A 17,227-nucleotide genomic window follows, 5' to 3' on the forward strand; every position below is an offset into this window, starting at 1 on the left:
AAAAAAATATTTATTTATTTTTTGAAAACCCTTGAAAGTGTTAGCACAGGGAGGGAGCTATGTTTTTATACAACTATTCCCAGTGTAGAGGCTCACAGTCTTTGCGCAAATCCAGTCTTTCCCCAAAACATACCACTGAAGTGTTGCAAGGGACCGAGAAGCCTGTGTGTGTGCTCAGCCCCCCCTTACGTTAAGCAAAGCTTGCTCCTTCCCACTACTTCATCTGCTAGTTGTTCAGATGAAAGGCGGCATGCTATGTGGCTGCTTAGGGAAGTGAAAACTCGTGTACATTCAATTATTTACCTTGCCACAGAAACCTCATTTGACCTCAGACAAGTCACTTTTTTTCTCCTCGTGCCCTATTTCCCCATGTGCAAAAGGGGAACGCATAATTCGTTCTTACCTTGTGGGGATGCTCATCCGATATTGCAGTGATGAATGTGTGTGAACAGCTAGAAGAGGAGGAAAACATACATGGAGAGGAAGGAAAATGGCAATAGGTGAGAAGGAAGAAAATCTATTCATGCCGACCCCCACCTACCCCGAAGGAATATAGCAGATACAAAGAGCGTATTAGGCAATAATCACTCCAGTTATGGAACACAACACCAAAATATGCTCATTAGCCATTGCTCTTAAAATAAGCTCTTGCAGCTTCCTTCAAGAAGATAGGAAACTGCTGGCATCAAATTTAGCATGAAAAACTGTATCGGTAAGAGCTTCCACTGTGAAGCCTGAGGAAGAAGTGGTTTGAAGCTAAAATATTAATGTACACAGCAAATCATTTGAGAATGTGTGGTAGAAAACCTAGTGACTTTTTCTGCTTTTCTTCTTCTGTTTGTAACCTGTTGTGTTTGAAGTTTCTAAGTCTATAATGACTGTGAGACTGTGGGGTATTTTTGATCTAAAATCCCAGCAGATAATAATAAAGTTATGATGGGTCACCAACTATATAATCAATATTGTAAAAGAGAGCAGTGCTCCAAAGATTGATTGTGGGTTTTTTCAAGCCTTAGCAACTACATTTTTAGAAACTAGCATTTCTTTATACTTGTTTTTAGTTCAACTCATCCCTTTTCCTTTCTTGCTAAAACGTCTAGCTACTGAAGAAAGAAAGCCGACTGAATTCCTTATTGTTGAAGGACAAAAATATGCAACAGTTGGGTAAGATGCACTCTTTTCTCTTAGCAGTGGGTTAGTTGGCAAGAATTTTTGAGTAGAACTGTGATGAATTCTAACAGCTTGAGAAATTTAATTTGATTTTAAAAAAACCCTCTCCTTCCGCAGACTAGTTTTTCTTTAGTTCCCGAACAGTTATAAAACATTGCAAGCTCTTCTGTACATTAAAATGCTGTTTCTTCTCTGAAAGACTAGGCTGAAAGTTATGGTTTCATTTGAATATGTTTTTTTTCCCCAATTATTTCATGAAAACACATGAACGTACGGGTTTGTTTTCATAGCACACTGTTGTTATTTCTTCCGATATAGATTATCTCTGTTGAAGTTGTAAAATCAGAGAATGGTTTGGGCTGGAAGGGCCATTTAAAGGCCACCTAGTCCAACCCCTTGCAGTGAGCAGGGACATCTTTAGCTGCATCAGGTTGCTCAGAGCCTCGTCCAGCCTCACCTTGAATGTTTCCAGGGATGGGGCTTCTGCCACCTCTCTGGGCAGCCTGTGCCAGTGTTTCACCACCCTCATTGTAAAAAATTCCTTCCTTATACCTAGTCTGATTCTACTCTCCTTTAGTTTAAAACCATTCCTCCTTGTCTTATTGCAACAGGCCCTGCTGAAACTGTCCCCATCTTTCCTGTAGGCCCCCTTTAAGTACTGAAGGGCCCCAATAAGGTCTTCTCGGAACCTTCTCTTCTCCAGGTTGAACATCCCCAAAATACATGTGTCCACTACTGAATGATTGCCTATGTTATTCAGAACAAGAAATAAGATATGGGCTATCTCAGAAGGTGCATGCGCTATTTCTTGGTATCCTGACTGCTTTGGATTGGAAAGTAGTTTCTTAAAGCAGGTTATACCAAAGCCATTTTAAAATACAAGATACACACGTACTTCTTTCACTTAAAAGCATGCTTGTTTCCAAAGACTGTGAGGCTTAAGCATTAAATATGCATGAGAGTGTTTTTGGGGAGGGAGTAAAACCTGGAAGATCTCACTCCCCAGAGTTCTAACATCAATTTACCCAAACTTAAAAGTTCTGATTTACATAATGTCTTTGACCAGCTGTCATTTTATGAGTTGCTTCATGATGATGTGTCATTGTTCAATTAGAAACAGAAGCTGGTGGCTCAGAACTTCTGTACCAGCCAACTGATATCACTGCAAAAGAGCATTTCAGGTCAAGTAGGAGCATTTGAACATTCTTTAAAAGATAAAATTTACTTATGTATGATGTGTTTGATAATCCATCTCTGCTCATTTGAAACTTGTTATATTTAGCTCTGTGAGTCAATTGTCAACTTCACGGTGGTGCAGATGTTTGTTCTACATGCTTCTACATAGAGTTTCATTGTATTTAATTAAATAAAATGCTTTCACAAAAAAAAAGCCTATATGTTCCCCAAAAATTCTCCAAGTGTTTGTTTTCAGTTGATTGTTCATCATCTTTCGGCACCCTACTGCCTAAGGAAGAAAAGATTTAACTTTTTGAAATGTTAGAATATCTACTCTGAACATTTGATCTTGCCTTAGTTTTCCTGTCCTCTTTGTAGTTGAATTCAAGGAGGCATACCTGCTCTTTGTGGAGCCTTCTTAATTCCATCCAATAGCTCCCAAATTCTCCAGTGCCTCCTGAATTCAGGTGAAGTTACAGGTGTTGAGCATCTTTGAATATTTGGTGCTGTTTCTTCACAACTGCCTTCTCCGTTTGTGACTCCTTAGCATTCATTACATCCTTTTCAATGGTCCTTGTTGTCTATGTTCTGTGGATTTTTATACTTGCTCAAAGCTGGCCAGAATTATACAGTAGTATAAGAAAGGAACTTTGGAGATTTTTGTCCCCCGCCAACATCTATGTGGAGGCTTTGAGTTCCACAGTAGCTTTTTTGGAGATTAAAAAGTTACACCTATGAACATTGGAGATTTTCTTTCATATATGTTAAGTACTTTTTCCATACGCCACCCTGTTGAATGGGTATTCTTTATAACCATCTTTATTTAGATCTTCTTTTGTGTTTTCCTTCTACTTCAGCTCAGTCAGTGGCTATATTTAATGCTATAATCTCTAGCATTAGGCAGCTTTCTATCAACATGACTGCTATTTGATTTTTTCAGTATCTTCTGTGCACTGAGATGACATGTTTGGCTGTTTCCTCTCTTGTAGGACAGTATTGCTGTTAATAAGAATAATCCTTGAGTACTGCCAGTGTGTGGATAACATTCCTTCCATCACCACTGACATGCTTACCCGCCTGTCTGATTTACTGAAGGTATGACTCCAAATGTACCATCTGTGCTAATCAGGGGTGTTCAGCGTGGAGAATGTGTCTTACTCTCTGTAGCACTTAACGTGCTTTTGTGATTTCATATAAATGATACAAATTGTCTAGAAATTACTGCGTTTGCCATAAGGTATTTATGCCATATTATGATGCCATAAAGTAGCCTTTTAAGCTAAGGGCATTAAAGATGACATTTGTTGTGCAAATTAACTTCAGGAAGGCTGTCTTTCCTCTTGTTCACCTGGAATATTGGAAATCTCATCTAGTAGTGTTTGTCATAGCTGCCTGTCCTTCAGGCTGGGGTCAGGATTAACGCTGCTGAAGAAAAAGCAATTTGATCCCAGATGCCCCAGAGGTATATCTATATTCAGGAAGGAAACAAGTCCCTTGTTTTTTACAAGTCAGTAGCGGTATAGTCAGTAGAAGCATGAAAAACAGTATGGGATGAAGCTTCTATTGTAAAATGTAAAGATGATGAAAGACCGGGACCTTTTTGTCATTTATTTTTCACTGGAGAAGAGGAAAGCTGATAAAGCACAGATACTGCAAGGTAATATAAGAAAAGAATAATAAAAGGAGGACATGAATGCACCTTAAATCTGTCATATATATATATAGGCTCAAGCCTAGCAGTTCATTTATTTCAAGGTTTTCACTTTTGTCTTTGCCCACAAAGTTTATGTCAGGTATTAGAGTTCTGAACGTAGGCATAATTGATAAAAGATGAACAGATTCTACTGTCCAAAAGTATGTTTTGCATAAGGTAGGGGATGGGGGAGGGGAAACACACCCTAGGAGATGGAACTTTAAATAATCTTGCTGTTGGTAGTTCTTATCTGAATAGCAGCTGCAGGAACACTCCTCCCTGCAATCATCATTCAGCTTTATCCACAAACTTTCCCCTTTGAAAGCACCATCCAAAGCAAATCAGTCAGTCTGGGACTGGGGCTGACCTTCTTCACCTCTGATTCTCCAGCTGCTGATACGTTCAAGGCTTGCAGCACCTTTTTGCAGGCAGGCAGAATAGCAGCGAGATGCCTCAAACTTGGCCAGATGTGCATCTCTGTGTTGCTTCTCTCTTCCTACCTTATCTTGCTCTAGCTCTAAAACAGTTGTGTTTTATTCCTTGGTGTTCAAACATCATGTGCAGTTTAATTATTGTATTTCCTATCTGGTGGCAAGGTGCCATCAATTGGAGGGATGACAAGAACACCTAGCAAAATCAAAAGCTTGTTTATTACACTTTGAACAAAATAAAAGCCAGTCAGGGTGTCCTTGCAGGTCACTATGCTTTTTGTTTGACAACTGTCAGGACTAGCAAGCTTTGAGGGTAGCAAGAGCTGGTCTTTATTGCGATGGAAACTGCAGAGTGTTCCCAGGTAATGAAATTCTAGGCCGTCTTGAACTGTGGCTGTAACCAGAGTGAAATGACACCTCTGTAGCGACAAAAACACGATCATAATTACTGGAGTTTTTAGTTGGTGCAGATGAGAGCAGGCTTGCAGCGACGGTGCCTGAACACAGAAGTGCTTTCCTCCAAGCAGTCACAAGGAGGGGGTATTGCTCTTTTGATGTTTCAGGCATGCTGGTTTCTCGCTGCTTTGTCTGCAGCGGGCAGGCCGGTAACTGAGTAATATCCATGAAAGGCAGGGAGAGAGTACGGGTGTCTGTCGTCCTTTCTAGAGTATGTTTTTAGTGGTCTGCCGCGCAGTCAGTGGGTTGGTGCTAACCTGAGCTGAATACCTCAGAGGAGCTTAGGCTATGTAGGATACATCTGTGTTTGGCTCAGTGGATCTACTTCTAAAGTCCACCAGGAAGCATAAGAAAAGGGTTTGCTTTTCAGGAGGAGGAGATGAAGTGAATGTCAGACAGTATCAGACTCTGACTTCTGTCTGAGAGTGGAGTAGATTATACCGCTCTCAAGTCAGGAGCCACACATAGCTCAGGTTCAGTCGTGGCACTAGGTCTGGATTACTTTTCTGGCCCCAGCTACACCACTCTAGCAACCAAGAGCGGGTGTGTGGGGTTCACGGTGTATCCTCTGTGGTCCTGGGTTTTGTGACTCACTCCAGGAAACAGCCTGAAAAATTGCTTCCTGTTTTTACTCGAGGAGGGTTAAAATTTTGGATTTATTCTTGCGTTATTGTGAAGCAAGACCTGTGAAGCAGGATTGTGGCCCCAAAAAAACGGAGCTCTATGTGAGGGATATCCTCTGTGTTGCAGGCACAAAAGCTGCAGGGCAACCTTGTCACAATTTCTTGTGAGTCTTTCTTCAGGTGCGTGAGAACAGGTCAGCTCCCTTGTGGGTTTTGCCTCCTGATTTCCACCCTAGTGTCAACAGGACAGTTGTGTTAAAACATGAGTCCTGAGACTTCGGCTGTCCATTCAGTGCAGGAATCAGGGACAACAGCAACAGCTCCTCTGTCTCTGCTGCATAACCCAAGCCAGTGTAGACTATCTGGTGTCTCAAGATGGGTGATGGAGCAGAATTCCAAAATAAGACAGACTATGCTAACAGGAACTGTCTTACTGACCAGAGGCTTTGGCCTGTGTGCATTTAAGGGTAACTTCTATTCTCCTGGAACTAGTTAGGAAGATCAAGGCATGAGTAGTCCACAATACCTGGAATTCCTACAGAATTGTTTTTTGATGTGGCTTAACTTCTGTGCATCACTTCTTAATCTTGGTGTTCTACAGTGTTAAAAACATAGATTCAGCCACTTCAGCAGCAGTGAGTTTCAGTGCTTCCAAGTTCCCCTTAATGCTACCATGGGAAAGGTCTAGAGCCAAAGCAGAAAATCGTTCTTTTGGTCTTTTCCATTCTGACATTACACTTGTCTGTTCTACTTGGCAAAACTAGTGAGATCCTTACCCTTCACTCTGTGCAAGGTCCTGGTTTGAGAAGTACACTTTATAGATTTCTAGTACAAAGTCGTTATTGTGTATGGCTGTCAAAGTAAGGCTGAACATAGCTAGTCTACAGCAAGTCTGACTTGCTGCTTTTCTGTCATACTGAGAGAAGCCTCACCCAAAGGTCTCGTAGAGAAGCAGAAATTAGTCCTTGAATTGAAATCACTGAGTAGCTGTATTTTTAATAGCAGTATTTCTACTTGCCTTTGCTGAAACGCTGCCTTGAGTGCTTTAGCATAAGCTGAGTCAAAAAATACTACAGGCTAGTGGCTACTGAGAGTGGTGAAAAAGTTCCTTTTGTCTCACTAGTTAAGTCATGGACACCTTGTGGTAAGGAGTATGTGACACTTTGGAACTGGCCTTCGTAATAATTTATTTAATCTTGCAAAGTTCTATTGATGGTATTTCTAAACTGTGGTTATGTGTAGTTGTTAAAAAGTCAGTGTGCATTTTCACTCTCTCTTTCTTTCCTCACAGTATTTCAACTCTAGAAGTTGCCAGCTAGTGCTTGGAGCTGGAGCATTGCAAGTTGTTGGTTTGAAAACAATCACTACAAAAAACCTAGGTATGGATTTCTATATTTAAAATGTTAAAGCTTGTTCTCCTGCCTGTTAAAAAAGACAAATGTAAAAAATCCCTGAACATTATGTTAAGCTATGTTTGTAATCTGGTGCCATGCATAGAGCACAGAGGGTGACAAGGCCTTGCTAGTTAGGGGGTAAAACATGTATTAATAAAAAAAAAAAAGCTAGCGAATGATCTGATTAAGGGGTGCACTAACACCCATCAAATTCCTTTGCTGTCCGCCAGATCACTTTAAATGTGAAGCTTCACTGTGTTACATGAAGGAAACATAAGAACAAATATACAGGCTAGCAAGTTTTCCGTGAAAATGTTTTGACGATGGGAAGGTGTAGTTGCTTTTTCAGCGGTGACTTTGGCATGCTTGGGAGCCGCTTAGCATTCAGATCTTGAGACTGGAGGTACGTAGGTGGAGGAATGCAGCCAAACCCCTGTCTCCCCTTGCGTTTCGCTGAGCTGTGCTGCCCCATCTGCCCCGTGGTGCTGTATTCTGTAATGCCGTGTCCACACACAGCTGCTGCGGGTTATAACCGCATGTCAGTAATGCACAAAATGATTTCTGTGGGTGGCTCTGAATCGAATAGTTAGTCTTTATGTGGCTAAATGTCCCAGCACAGTCAGGTAACAGGGCTCTGTGTGCTGAATCTAAACTATAATTTGGGGTTTAGAGTTTTTCAGTTTCAGCATGCAGCTGTTTAACTGAATTGCCAGCCTCAAGTTACCCGCCTGGACTGCTTTAGCTGCTCTGAAAAGCTGGGGAGAACTAGGTGCCCAGTTCCATGCTACAGAAAAGTCTGACATGCTACTCGAGAGCCCCGGTTTTAAACTAGCTCCTGAAATTAAGAGCCTTTGATTGATGGGTTGAAGCAGGCGTTTGAACTTGCAGTTCCCATGTTTCAGAGTGTCCTGATTATCAGTCTGCATTTCCCTTTTAGAAAGGGAATACCTTGAGGAGGATGGGTTGAGAGGCTTCCCCCCCAAGGGGCCATGGCTGTAGTGCTGGAGCAGTCACAAGTGAGCAGAGAAAAGCTGGATTGGGTCTTTGCTCCAGAAGGCTTGGCCGGTGTTGTGACCACGCCGGCACCACCGCGTCCTGCTGCTGGCTCGGGCCCTGTTAGACACAAGAGAAGCTTGGTTTTGGGAATCCTGCTGGCACCGCAGGCGGGAGCAGACTCTGGGCAGCTCAGCACTGGCAGGGCAGGGTGTTTATGTACGCCTCCTGCAGAAGAAATACTGACATCTCGAGAATGTGGCTGCCAAGGTTAGATAGCTGATTAGTCAGGTCTTTTGAGGTCTCTCTGATGTATGCGTGTGCTCAGGGCTCAAAATGTCAAGTAGACACTTAAAGCCTCTTGTAAAATTAGTCCCTTAACCCGTATCTTACAGAAGCTGGATGTGAATAGCTAGGTACTAGTCTGGTGTCTTCACTGGGTGGGGTTTGCAGGTGGAAGCAAATGCTTACTTCCTTCTTTTTTAGGCATGTTAAATTGTGTTAGAGCTGTTCTTTATGTTAAAGGAGATACAAAATGATTCTTCCTTGTAATAATTAAGTTATTTTTCTTTCCCTCTTGCTTCTGGATTTACAGCCCTTTCTTCACGTTGCCTACAGCTAATCGTACACTACATTCCTATTATCAGGGCTCATTTTGAAGCTCGACTGCAGCCAAAGCAGTTTAGCATGCTCAGGCATTTTGACCACATTACGAAGGTAATTCTTCTGGCATTTCCTAATTAAACCCAAAGTTCTGCTTTTCGACTGTGCTCTGGAAAAATATGAATGCCATTAGATAATAAATAAAACCTGCTTTCTTCCATTACAGGATTATCACGACCACATAGCTGAAATTTCAGCAAAACTCGTTGCCATAATGGATAGCTTATTTGACAAACTATTATCCAAGGTAATGATTTATGGAAATAATTATACACTCTCTAAATGGGAGGTCTCCTAGATGTTTCAAATGGAGTCTTAAACTTTCCTAATCAGGACTTCTTTAAACTGTATAAACACAAAGCTCTGTGCTGTACTTGTGAATGTGTTTTGTCTTAACATTTGCCACCTGGGTTTCCTTCGCCTTCGCCCCCACAAAAAAAACTTGTTCATTTACTCCTTCAGCAGTACAGAAATGCTTTGGCTGGCACAGATGCTCTGGTGTTTAGAAACTGAAGTGCTCTCCTACCCTCAGCAGTTTTATCCACTGACAGCTCTTATCTGCAGTCAGGCTGAGCCAGTTCCCGTTTCCTGCTCTTCCCAATGTGCCTCTTTGGAAGTGGGGAGTGTCTCATTCCCTGCAGCTGAGGAAACAGCAAAAAAAACTGCTGAAGAGAAAGAGGTTTTGGAGGGGAAGGACCAGCCCATCTATTGGGCTGCTGGCCTGGGGACTAGAGGTCTGCGCTTAGCAGTTCCCGCTGTGTAGCAGCGTTGATAGCTGTCCCATGAAGTGCTCTGGGCGGTTTTTTGGGGTTTGAACGCTCGTCAGCAGAACAGGTTGGTCCTGGGCTAGATCCAGTCACTCTGATTCACCTCAGGGTGGAATACGCTGATGGAGACTGCCGAAGATGGGACCTCCTGGGCCCACAGATCTCATAGATAAAGAACATGAGCTTTTAAAGCTTAATGTTTTGCTTTGGATCGTATGCTCTTAAAAAAAAAAAAAAATCACAAAACAACAACAGGAAAAAAAAAGCTCTTCCATGAGAGAAGTAAATTCATTCTTTAGTGACAGATTTGATTGACTGGCCTGGGACAACCTCTTTGTTGTAGGAGCACAGGAGAAGCACAGCATCCATCTCCCTGGTGAAGCACAGGAGACAGGCTGATGGGGGCTGCAGTGAGGCAGCTGTAACAGGCAGCATTTCTGTCTTCCTTGCTGTTTCTGTTCTTTTATTGGTTATTTTATGTTGTGCATTTTCTTTTAATCTGTTTCTTTGCGTTTTCAAACAGTGTTACCTAAACGGGGGGGGGGGGGGGAAGCTAAAGCATTTAAATTCAGATTCCCCGCCCTGTGTTGTGTTTACACGTCTTGAAACATGTTTATACCCTTTTCTGAAGACCCAAACAGTGATCTGCTGCTGTTTTGCGTTTTTTTCCCCATATAAAAATACCTGTTCTATGAAGTAACATGGCTTTTTGGTCACTTATCTCTTGAAAATAAAAACAAATGCAAGTATTTAGATTATTGATACTAAACAAGTTAGCCCATGACAAACCAGTAACACAATTTATGTTCTTGATGGTAGTTGGCAAGTATCCATCCCTTACTGTCCTTCCATCTTTACAGCCCATTCTCCCTTGGTGAGCTGGCGCAAGATACAAACTGAGAATATTCCTGTCCTTTAGAGCTTTTAAAGGTTTGAGAGAGAGTGCCTGGCTCAGGTGAATGCAACTCAGAGTACAGGAGAAAAGGAGATCGTTTGTCGGTTTGCCTCCATTCCAAACATACCCCATAATTTGGCTCATCTTGTTCCTGAAATAATGAAATCTTGGCACTGAAGGCTGTGAAGAACATAAAAACAGGACACTTGCAAATGGGCATGTCAGCGCAACCGTGTCAGTGTGTTCTTTGTTTTATGTGTTTTTGTAAGACTCCAGATATTTCAGTGCCATGTGGATAAAGGGGTCACCTGCTCTAAAGTGTGTAAATCTGAGTAAGCGAGTGAATTTCACAGCAACGCGTGTCCAGCATGCTTTAAAACCAAACATTGCACCTTCTAGAAACCACCTTTGTGGGAGAAAAACAGTTTGGGCCAGCAGATGGGACATTAACCTGGCACTTGGGTAACGTGGGCAAGTTACTTCTGCGTTTCCAGGCTCTGCTTCCCTCTGGGAGCTCGGTGGAACAGGAGCTGTCTTCACAGAGTGCCACTGTGATGAGGCTGTGCGCTCAGCAAGGCATTTCACAACAGCACGGACAGTTCCCAGCATCTGTCTGATAACTTTGGCAGGGAGATAAAACAGGAACAGGGGTATTTAACAGCTATAATTAACGAGTGAAAAACGCGTAGGTTTTTAAAAAGGGATAAATGTTCATGGAAAAAATCCAGTGCAAGTTCTTAGCTTCTCTTGGAGCTTGCTGTCTTGTGACTGTTTGGACAGAAGAGTAGTAAATTTTTTGTCTCATCCCTTATGGTATTACACGCTGTTGACCTTCGCTGGAGGTAAAAATGGCCAGCGCCTTGCAGGGCTGGAGCTCATGTTTCTTGCTGGTGCTTTTCACTGCCCCATCACGATGAGATTTGATTTGTCTGTAGTCATGCAAGAGCCGTTGCTGCAGCTTGCCAGTTCCCCTTGGCTTTACAACGTACTGGTAGATTGTAAATCATTTGTTGCCTAACTCTCATGTCTTCAGGCAGAATCCTGTCCGCTGTGCGGTTGTCCTACACAGGGAGCCAGGCTCCTGGAGCAGCAAGACTATTTTTCTGCTACTTCTCCTGTGAAAATCAAGTCGTCGGTTTGGCTTTTCTGTGAAGACTTTCTCAAACTCCCCCCCCCCCTTTTTTTTTTTCCTTTCACACTCAGGCAAGCTCTATTCTTTTTCACAATCCAGGCTAGCATAAGAGAGAGCATCTCCTCCAATGTGTTTGTAAATCATTTAGTTGTAATGATTCAGCTCTTCCACTGAACTGTGCAAGGCTCTGTGGGGAAGGATCCCCCTTCCAAAGGTGACCTACCAGGCTTTAACCCAGCTAGCAGGCCCCTCCACCAGGAACTGAAGAGCTGCCTTCTCTGTTCCTGGGACAGGTTTTTTGTTTTTGTTTTTGTTTTTTTTTGAAAGTGCTTCTGAAATCATGTTCAGGTCTTCCCTATCCAGGGCGAGGAAGTAAGAATTTTTGTAGCAAATCTCTTGCCATCTGGTGGTTTCCAGGCTCTCGTTTCTTTTATTTCAGTCACTGGGAGAGGGGGACGTTTTCTACTTTGTTTTCCAAGGTATTTTTGCAACATTTTTGTGGGGGTGTTTTGGTTTGGGTTGTTTTTTTTTTTTTATGGCCAATGTTGAGTTTTCAGGAACTTCTATTTCTTTAAGCTTTTCCTTTCCTTGTTTCTTCAGAAATTTGGATATATATGATCTTAGAGAATTAGTTTTCTCTCATGAAGTGCTTGGGAGGCATATTCACCAGAGGTAGAATTGCTTGTCTGTCATTGCCTCATCCAAATGGGAAGGAGAGGGCCAGCTAGCAGGCCGCATGGCGTGATGATTCTCTCTGTAATTCACAGGGTAATTGAAACCCACAAAAAGTAATGAGCAAACAGAAGCAATTCAGGCTAACAAAGAGGAATAGGTGAAGTTGGGAAATCCTCAGATTTCATACTGTTTCAAATGTTGCTGTTTGCTTATAAAATGAGGAGTGCTGAAGGGTTGTATGATGTGAGTCCTTGGCTGAATCGGATCGTGCCCAGCGACTGTTTTAGTTTGGGATATGCTAAACGAACCTCGATTCATGACGTCATTAGCAACGCAAGGCTTCAGATGGCTTTTAGAAACTCTCCTATATAAACTGTTTTAAAGTGGTAGAAAGGGGTAACTGGTTGTGTCTTTATTTCCAGTACGAAGTAAAAGCTCCTGTTCCTTCAGCATGCTTCAGGAATATCTGCAAGCAAATGGCAAAGATGCATGAAGCTATATATGATCTCCTTCCTGAGGAGCAAACTCAGGTGAATGGTATTTCTGAAATTCATGTAACACCTCCCTTGCAAATGTGCATGGACTTGGTGACAAGAGACTTCTGCTTTATCTAGGGGGGTGAAATTCTTTTTTGAGTCTTTCTGAAACCTACACATTAAAGGGATTGGCAGCAGTCACACACACAGCTTGGTCTGAACTGAAGTAAGCGTTTGGATGTGCGGGGAGGACGATGAGACATGCAGAAAGAACTGACTGATTCCAGCATTTTAAAGTCTGGAGAGGTGACTCTTCAATTCAGGAATTAGTCCTGAAATGCTACACAAATGGCAACAGATTGAGGCTCGAGTACAGCCCTTTTAGGGAATTCTTCTGTAACGCTGCACAAACTTAGTGGCTTCTGAAGGTCCTTATGTGTATTATGTAGCCAGATTGTGCCAGATAGGCTTTTTCAGTATTTTGCTGCAGTTACTGCTACTGCGGAGTTGTAAATCTAAGGACAGGAAGGACCAATCCAGTCACTGAATACATGAAGCTGTTTCTCTTTTGCGCTAAATTAAATGGTCCCTTCAAACTGTTTTTCATGCTTTTCTTGGAAAAAAAGACTTAAAGTGGTTATAGTACAGGAAAGAGATTTCTTATCTTCTAGCCTTAATACAAGCTGCTAGATGCTTCAGACAACAGGGAAGAAAAATTCATGTGCCAAAGAACGTGTCTTCTAAGTGCAACACGTAATGAATAAGTGAGGGTGTAACTGTCCTGTGTGTTACAAACTGTATATGGCCAGAAGTGTTAGGAGGCTGAAGGACTGGCAGAAGGGAAAATAGCACAAATTGCTAAACCAAAACCAAAGGTTAGTGGCTTAAGGTGTTCGCAATGTATTTCCTCGCTGTAGGCGGTGACACAAGCACAGGGATGGTTCCTTACTCTGGTTCTGTGGTTTCTTCTAGATGTTGTTTTTACGAATTAACGCAAGCTACAAACTTCACCTGAAGAGGCAGCTGGCCCACCTGAATGTCGTCAATGATGGGGGACCTCTGAATGGGTATGTTTGAACACTACTTCTTTCACTGCTTAATTTAAATAAGTAGGCTTTGTCTTCTGCATTGCAGAAGGCAGCCACGCTCTGTGTTTTAGTAGGTCCCGTTTGGAGCTTTCTTACAGTAAAGGACATGACTTGTGCCTTTCCGTGGTAACTGGGAATGCAGTCAGCTTGGTAATCAATTGGGACTTGGGCATTGTCCTAAAGAAACCTGCTGCTGCAGGTTTCCTCAGGTTGTGGATTGCTTTGTCTCCTTTTGTGTGACAGCAGTTTAATTCGCAAGAATTGCATGATTCATGAAGCGGTTTTGAAACGTGTATGGTGACTCATGGCGCTAACAAAGTTAAAATAGGAAAAAAAGTGGTATTTCATCTGTGCAATGGGCAGCTTCTCTACAGAAATTTTTATGGCAGAGCCAGATTATGGTCACAGAGCTTTTTTCCTTTCCCGCCCCAGCCCAACCCTCTATCACTAAAACAGGTCAGTGGTACCTCTCCTGAGAGGGTGTAGCTGGCTGTGCCTGGTGTCCCACACTTCCCGGGGAAGCGTGCAGCCTCTTGCAGGCTGAATCCCATTGTACATTGGATTGTCCCCTGAAGCAGTGGGTTTTATAATTGTTCTTAATGACCCGGGGGTGTTTATTTGATGTGTAGTAAGGGTGACGTTTGCTCGGCCTACCTGCATGCAGGAAAGCATTGTGTTAGGTTGAAGATGCCAGAAAAGGAAGTTCATAAATGCTTCCAGTTTTGCTGGAATGAAGAAGAGTTTTGTCCTGTCCAGTTTATTCTTGTCCTCCTTGAGCTTATTCATCGTTGTACTCTGTGAAAGTTTATCTGAAATGGTTTTCTGTACTTGTGGTGTATTCGCAAGATAACATCCAGTTGCCTTTAGTACTTACAAAGGTATTTGTAAGCCAAGCAGCTTACTGAATAATGAGGCCGCAGCAGCCCCAGCTGAAATGAGAGCACCCAGAGTGCATTTGGCAGTGTCTCACCCCTGGGTTTCTAGTCCTAAGCAGTGTGCCGTGCTGTCTTCCTCCTCTCTCTTGGTTTTGTTTGATGCTTTGTGGCTGGGCGGCCTAAATGGATCCCTTTTTGGCAGGAGGGTCGGGGCAGGCGTTCCTGGTGACATACTGGTAGTGTATTTCCCAGCACAGTCCTCCTTGCTGTCAGGAGGGTCTCTTGGCTGGAGCTGGAAACACTAATGCCCTCAGTCTTGTTTCTTTCGTGGCAGCAGCTACTTACTTCAGAACATAGCTCTCTGGGAGTGTGTTGTCAGGGCCGTTTGAGAAGGGAAACCTCAAACACTGGATTTCACTTGCTGCTGTTCCAGCAGTCTTCCTTGACCTAGTTTTTAACATGCTTTTCTGATCCTCATCCTATTTTAAACTGCTTGTTTCTGTAATAATAGTAAAAATCCAGGCCTGTGAATCCTGGTTGATTTTTTACTATGGAACTACAACTTTTATGCCTACATAGAATCACAGAATGATTTGGGCTGGAAGGGACCTTAAAGCTTATCTAGTTCCAACCCCCTGTCATGGGCAGGGTCACCTTCCTCTAGACCAGGTTGCTCCAAGCCCCACCCAGCCTGGCCTTGAACACTGCCAGGGAGGGGGCAGCCACAACTTCTCTGGGCAACCTGTGCCAGTGTCTCACCACCCTCACAGTAAAGAATTTCTTCCTAATATCTAATCTAAATTGCCCCTCTTTCAGTTTAAAACCGTTACGCCTCGTCCTATCACTACCCTCCCTGGTATACCTTTCCTGTAGCCCCCTTCAAGTACTGGAAGGCCGCTATAAAGTCTCCCCGGAGCCTTCTCTTCTCCTGCTTTCTAACTGGTAACACCATGACCGTATCTGTCATCCTCTCATATATTTCAGCAACAAACAAAATCGTTGTTTGGTTGTTTTTACATTAACCCTCTAGAATACAGAAGCTAGTAATTAATGTTCTAAGTTGCAATGGAATCAGGGGTTTAAGCCTGGGATTACAGCAAGAGAATAGACGTTTTAGATGCCCAGTTCCTGCTGAGTTTTCTGAACTCGTTTGATCTCCCTTCCCTATAACTAGTTTTACACCTAGCAGTAATCATGTTGTGTACCATCACTGCTGTAAAATAAACCACATCCGTAGCATTGAGTTTTGAACTGCTGCTTAAAACCTCTAATCCAGGCATAGTGTTTGAACGTGCACTGCTGTAACTGTGTCCAGGTCGTGAACAAACCCTGGTTGTTTTTCTGAATGCTCCAGGCAGACACGAGAGGTTCAGGCGCTAACCTTGTTGTCTGTTTCACTGCAGCCTGGTTACTTCAGATGTAGCTTTTTACACTGGAAACCTCCAAGCTCTGAAAGGCCTTAACAACTTAGACCTAAACATGGCTGAAATTTGGGAGCAGAAGAGATGATAATCCACCGGGAGCAGTCCCTTGGCTCTGACAACAGACCGACTTTCTTCTAAGCAGCGTGACGACTTGAGGTGAATACTTAAGACCGGTGTACAAGCAGGGGCACTATTGATAGTCGGGGAAACCAGGCTCAGAGCAAGCTGCAGGGCACGATCTTCTCTGTGTCCTTCGGCAAGGAACAAGCGATCAGCTGTCTGTGCAATGTTTTCTCATCCTCTCTGGAAAACAGACTCAGGTTTCTTTGGACCAAATCCAAAAGAACACATAGCTGTAACACAGCTGTAGTTGTCTAGAATGCTCTGTATATCTTTATATTAAAAAGATGCTTTGCATTTCTTCTAGTGCAATGAAATTCACATGGTGTCCCACCTTATTTAATGATAGTACAGTATAAAAATCCTGCAGTTTGAACTCTGTAGAAAATGTTTTTCTCTATGAAACGATGCTGTTCTAAAATTTATTTTTTTACAGAACTTTATATAAATAAATGTCTTTTGATTGCTTGCATATAGGATTCAGATTTGTTAGGGAGCAGTCCTGTTTCGGGGAATTTCTCAGCTGGGCTCCAAACTGCCCTCTGAAGAAACAGATTTTCTAACGAAGGGTCAGTTCCCTGAAGCCATTACCTACAGGTTGGAGTTGTGGAACGATCAGATCCTTGTTAGCAGTGACAACATAACCGCAGGCTTCTGGTGGAATTTGAAGGTAGTACAAAGGCTGCTGTGGGGATGGTTTCCTGCAGCTCCTGCAGGCATGGCTGCTGCAGGCAGGGCGAGGCCAGGGAGCATTGCAGGACATTGCCAATCATTCTACTGCTTCAAAGACCCCAAGTGGTGCACGTAGAGACAGAGGAGGCGACAGAAAACAGGGCAGGAAGCATTAAGTTCTTAGGCTACTTCTAAAAGGTTGCACCATTAAGGAAGGTGCAACTGAAATTAATTTATTTTGGAGTTTTTACTACTACCTTTAAGACTGGACACTGCCAGTACTAAGTAAAAGTGCCTGTGTATTTCACCTCACACCTCTTTACCTAACCCTAGTCTGAGTGCCTAACCCTGTGATGATTGTGTATGATGGGCTAGTCTACAGTGTGTGCGTGTGCCTATGGGTTCTTGAGACAGGCATGCTTCTCTGTTAGCATAACAGATGTCATTCATTGTCAGTCAAAAATAAAGCTATAAAATCACAGTTGTTTTTAAAGACCACCTTCT

General features: G+C 42.9%; 1 protein-coding gene across 2 annotated transcripts in view; it reads left to right on the plus strand.

Annotated features, from left to right (window-relative positions):
• VPS54 (VPS54 subunit of GARP complex) overlaps positions 1 to 17,179 on the plus strand; it is a 42,735-nt gene extending 25,556 nt beyond the window's left edge. For both annotated transcript variants that reach the window (XM_009952353.2, XM_009952354.2), the window contains exons 15-22: positions 1,101 to 1,164; positions 3,336 to 3,441; positions 6,841 to 6,928; positions 8,532 to 8,653; positions 8,766 to 8,846; positions 12,491 to 12,598; positions 13,517 to 13,611; positions 15,911 to 17,179. In XM_009952353.2, the coding sequence (XP_009950655.2) occupies positions 1,101 to 1,164; positions 3,336 to 3,441; positions 6,841 to 6,928; positions 8,532 to 8,653; positions 8,766 to 8,846; positions 12,491 to 12,598; positions 13,517 to 13,611; positions 15,911 to 16,016 (770 nt within the window). In that variant the 3' untranslated portion in view covers positions 16,017 to 17,179. The remainder of the gene's footprint in view (positions 1 to 1,100; positions 1,165 to 3,335; positions 3,442 to 6,840; positions 6,929 to 8,531; positions 8,654 to 8,765; positions 8,847 to 12,490; positions 12,599 to 13,516; positions 13,612 to 15,910) is intronic.
• Positions 17,180 to 17,227: the final 48 nt, after the last annotated feature.

The sequence above is a fragment of the Leptosomus discolor genome, chromosome 2, assembly GCF_034619465.1.
Source record: "Leptosomus discolor isolate bLepDis1 chromosome 2, bLepDis1.hap2, whole genome shotgun sequence".
Lineage (NCBI taxonomy): Eukaryota > Metazoa > Chordata > Aves > Leptosomiformes > Leptosomidae > Leptosomus > Leptosomus discolor.